This window comes from Orycteropus afer, unplaced genomic scaffold (assembly GCF_000298275.1).
Source record: "Orycteropus afer afer isolate SDZICR_OR568_19922 unplaced genomic scaffold, OryAfe1.0 scaffold00089, whole genome shotgun sequence".
NCBI lineage: Eukaryota > Metazoa > Chordata > Mammalia > Tubulidentata > Orycteropodidae > Orycteropus > Orycteropus afer.
The window spans coordinates 5,677,671-5,682,709 of record NW_006921676.1 but is presented as its reverse complement, the minus strand read 5'-3'; the positions used below and the strand labels follow the sequence as shown (position 1 = coordinate 5,682,709).

At 39.2% G+C, this 5,039-nt stretch overlaps 1 protein-coding gene across 1 annotated transcript in view; it reads left to right on the top strand.

Annotated features, from left to right (window-relative positions):
• Positions 1–4,783, top strand: part of LAMP1 (lysosomal associated membrane protein 1) — a 21,216-nt gene extending 16,433 nt beyond the window's left edge. The window contains exons 7-9 of the mRNA XM_007942383.1: positions 3,185–3,251; positions 3,337–3,507; positions 4,644–4,783. Of these exons, the coding sequence (XP_007940574.1) occupies positions 3,185–3,251; positions 3,337–3,507; positions 4,644–4,783 (378 nt within the window). The remainder of the gene's footprint in view (positions 1–3,184; positions 3,252–3,336; positions 3,508–4,643) is intronic.
• The last annotated feature ends 256 nt before the right edge of the window (positions 4,784–5,039 follow it).

Genomic DNA, 5,039 nt, shown 5'->3' with positions numbered 1-5,039 from the left:
ATTTTGTTCTTGTATTTTCTTCCAGAATTCTTCTAGGGTTTTGTCTGTGTTTTTCTTGGTCTGTCTCTCAATCCTTTGAAGATACCTAAATATAATTATTTTGAATTCCTTATCAGGGAGTTCCAGTGCTGTGTCTTCCTCAGGGATGTGTTTTGGGTCTGTATCCTGTTCCCTTGTTTCTCCTGCTTTATCTTGCTTCTTTGTGTGGACTGTGATACTCTGGTGTCTCCAAGGCATTGTGACATTTTTATGTTTATATTTAATTGGTGATGGTATGTTGGAGTGACTTGCCCATGATTTTTGTTTTCTTTGCTTTGTATGTTACCTACCCAAGGAGGATACTGTGCTGCCCTTCTCTGTTCACTAGTTGCCAGCTACTGTACACTCACCAGCTGTTGTCAGCCTCTTGTATGTCCCTGCCAACCTTGGCAAACAGAGCCTATTCTTAGGTCCCTGGAATCCGAATGAGAATGCTATCACTTTAAAATGCAAAATGGTGCCACTTGTAAAGTTTGAAAATGGCTGTGCCCTCAGTCACTTTTAATATGCAAAATCTTTCCTTGACTTTTTACAATAATGAACTAATAGAATATTTGTCCTTTTGTGGTTGATTATTTCACTCAACATAATGTCCTCCAAGTTCATATACATTATGTAGTGTTCTGCAGATTCTACATTATTCTTTAGTGTTGCATAGTATTCCACTGTTTGTATGTACCATAGTTTGGTTATCCATTCTTCTGTTGATGAGCATGTAGGTTGTTTCCATCTTTTTGCTATTTTAAACAGTGCTGCAATGAACATGGGTGTGCATATATCTGTTCTTGTCCTGGTTCTCACTTCTTTAGTATATATACCTAGTAATAGGATTACTGAATCAAATGGTATTTCTAATTGCAGTTTTTTAAGGAATCGCCATACCGCTTTCCACAGTGGTTGTATCATTTTACAGTCGCACCAGCAGTATATGAGAGTCCCAGTCTCTCCACATCCTCCCAGTATTTGTTATTTTCTGTCTTGTTGAACTTTGCTATTAGTGCTGGGACCAGATGATAATCTCATTGTTGTTTGGATTTGCATCTCTCTAATGGCTAATGATCATGAACGTTTCTTCATGTGTTTGTTGGCTGTCTGAATATCCTCTTTGGTGAAGTGTCTGTTCATGTCTTCTGCCCAATTTTTAATTGGATTGTTTATCTTTTTGTTGTTGAGATGTTGGAGTTTTCTATAAATTTTAGAGATAAGTCCTTTGTCAGATATGTCATTGCCGAGTATTTTTTCTCAGTCTGTAGGTTCTCTTTTTACTCTCTTGGAGAAGTCTTTGGATGCACATAAAAATTTAATTTTTAGAAGATCCCAATCATCTAGTTTATCTTCTGGTGTTTGTGCATTTTGGGTTATGCTTCATGGTCTGTTCATGCCATAAATTAAGGCCCCTAAATTTGCCCCTATTTTTTCCTTGAGGAACTTTATGGTTTTAGGTTTCAGATTTAAGTCTTTGATCCATCTGGAGTTAGCTTTTGTGTGTGGTGTAAGGTATGGATCTTGTTTCATTTTTCTGCAAGTGGATATCCAGTTTTGCTAGCACCATTTGTTAAAGAGACCATCTCTTTTCCATTTCATGGATTTCAGCCCTTTGTCAAAAATCAGCTGACCATAGGTCACTGGATCTGTTTCTGGGTTCTCAGTTTTGTTCCACTGGTCAGTGTGTCAGTTGTTGTACCAATACCAGGCTATTTTGACTACTGTGGCTATATAGTAGGTTTTGAGATCCAAGAGTGTGAGACCTCCCACTTTGTTCGTCTTCTTCAGTAGTGCTTTACTTATCCAGGGTCTCTTTCCTTTCCATATAAAATTAGTGATTGTTTTTTCCATACCTTAAAGAATATGGATGGGCTCTGGATTGGGATTGCATTGAATGGATAGATTGCTTGAGTAGTATTGACATATTCACAATGTTCAGTCTTCCTATCCATGAGGATGGTATGTTCCTGCATTTATGTAGATATCTTATGGTTTCTTGAAGTGGTGTTTTATAGTTTTCTTTGTACATATCTTTTGTGTCCATGTTGTTGTTGTTAATGTGCCATTGAGTCAGACCTGACTCATAAAGACCCCTCCTTGGGTTTCCAAGGCAGTATCACTACGCAAGTAGATTGCCCAACCATAGTGAGATTTATTCCCAAGTAATTCTCAGGTTCTAGCACCACTTGGAAATACTTAGGCTGTCTGTGCCATGAAGATAGCTGACAGTCCACAGCTCCATTTGTCTCCTTACTCACTGTTTTCATACAGGTTCTTCTGCTAGTTGGTGTTTAATCCGCTTCTGTATCCTCAGGGTTCCAGGTTTATCTTCTGTATCTGTGTCAATTGGTTTCTCTTTTCTTTGTTAAAGAGGGTCTGTGTAGCTTGTCTGCCTATTCCACTATCTTATCAGAAGTTGTACTTTTTTTTTATGCATTTTATTGAAATATAATTTATGTACAGTGGAATATACAAAACTAAAATGGCATGGGTCAGTGCTTTTCTTTTTTTTTTTTTTTGCAGTGTTTCCTCCCCTTCCTCCCTCCCCTGGCAATCAACAAAGAAAGTTTCCCTCCATATATAAACCTTTCCTTGACCCTCCAGAACAACGAACTAATACTCTATTTGTCCTTCTGTGATTGACTTATTTCACTCAGCATAATGTCCTCCAAGTTCATCCATATTATGCAGTGTTTTGCAGACTCTACATTATTCTTTAGTGCTGCATAGCATTCTTGTGTGTATGTGTACCATAGCTTGGTCATTTACTCTTCCACTGATGGGCACATAGCAGAAGTTATACTTTTAACTTTCCTGATAATGCTTCCTGTACCATTCAGAAAAAGTTTAATGTTTTAGAATATAGCTCTACCATTTGGAAAAAGTTTAATGTTTTAGAGTATAGCTCCTTCAGCCGCCATTTTAGCAAAGACTCTTCTGATTGGCTTAAAAAGGTTCTACAAGGAGCTTATCAGAATTTCTGTGTTCATCAGATTTATGTGATGCTTTTTATAGGCAGAACAGTTTTGTAGACTCATTCTAAAGCTAGAAATATGGAAAGTCAAATTTTATTATCAAAAGACCTTTCCAGTTTGACCCTAGGGTGGAGGGGAAGTCTGGTAAATTGGTTTGAAGATTATCTTCTTTCTTTCTCTTGAAGAATGCAAGTTCTAGCCAGTTTTTCCTCCAAGGAATCCAGTTAAGTACAGCTCTTCCTGATGCCAGAGGTAAGACTTCCACAATTCACATAATGCATGTACCTTCCTACCCAAGATTTCCCAGAATAACCAGACTTCCTAAATGAATTTGCAGAGCCCACTTTTAAAGCTGCCAATGACTCCCTGAGAGCACTTCAAGCCACTGTTGGGAATTCTTACAAGTGTAATGCTGAGGAGAATATTCAAGTCACAAAGGCATTTTCGGTCAACGTATTCAAAGTGTGGGTCCAGGCTTTCAAGGTTGAAGGCAATGAGTTTGGATCTGGTAGGTAACATTGATGTTTACAGTGATGGTGGGAATTTAAGTGTTTAAAACTCTCCACAGTCCTGACATTCTGTGGTTCTATTTTGGATATTTAATAGCATCTATATTGGGAGGAAGGTGGGGCAATCTACTTCCATAGTGATACTGCCTTGGCAACCCAATGAGGGGTCGCTATGAGTCGGGTCCAACTCGACGGCACATAACAACAACAACAACAATATTGGAAGTAGGAGCTCTGGTGGCAGAGTGCCTAAGGCATTGACTGCTAACCAGTAGGCTGGCAGTTCAAACCCACCAGCCACTCCTTGGAAGGAAGATTGGCAATCTACTTCCATAGTGATACCACCTCAGAAACCCAAGGAGGGGTCGCTATGAGTCGAATCGACTCAATAGCAGTGAGTTTGGTTTGGTTTTGGTATATTGGGAGTAAGGGGTGGGAGGTGAAAACTCCCTTTTTCTCTACGAAGAGTTGATTTTTTTTTCGTAGTCTTAAGATTTTGAGAGAACATTCCCTTTGCTGTGTTTACCTTGTTTTAGAAAGGCTCAGCATTATCTTACAGATAGGAACACATGGCACAGTTTAAAGAATAATGCCATTTTAAGAAATAGTTGTAGCTCTTTCCGCTGTGGACGTTGGATGTAAAAGTGTATCTATCTGATGTGCTTCATGGCCCTGTATGTGGCACAACTGACTGTGACTACACTGACAACTGAATGGCATTTGTGTTCTAATGTTATGTGCCGTCAAATTGATTCCAACTCATAGCAACCCTATAGTATAGAGTATAACTGCCTCTTGGGTTTCCTAGTCTGAAGTCTTCATAGGAGCAGATCACCAGGTCTTTCTCTCAGAGCGGCTAGTGGGTATAAACCTTTTCAGCTGAGTGTTTAACCACTACATCACGAGGGCTCCTTTGTGGGGACCATAATTTCATAGCCATGCAGAAAGCTCCATTCTCCTCTAGAGGCTTCTCTAAGTGGTTGTTGGATAGATTTTGGACTCTCCCACCTTGGTTTAATTTTCTTTTCCCTGCTGGAGTGTGGGAAGAAGTGGGGAGCAGAAAGAGACCTATTTGTAAGATCTGTATGGTGAAAACAAATGTGCCTATGTGATGCATTCTTGTTTTTCTTTTCAGTGGAAGAATGTCAGCTGGATGAAAATAACATGCTGATTCCTGTCGCTGTAGGTGGCGCCCTTGCCGGACTTGTCCTCATTGTCCTAATTGCTTATCTCATTGGCAGGAAGAGAAGTCATGCTGGGTATCAGACGATTTAGCTTTTGCACTTGCTCTCCACCACCATAGATCAACAGCAGTTGCAAGAGGTCTATATTCATTTTCCCTGAGCTTAAATTGGTATTGAAAGGGAGGCATACTTTCTTGCAAACTGTTTTCCAAGTCTGCTTTATCAAATGTGAAGTTCATCTTGCAACATTTACTATGCACAAAAGAGTAACTATTGAAATGACGGTGTTAATTTTGCTAACGTGGTTAAATATTTTGCTAACTGGTTAAATATTAATATTTACCAAA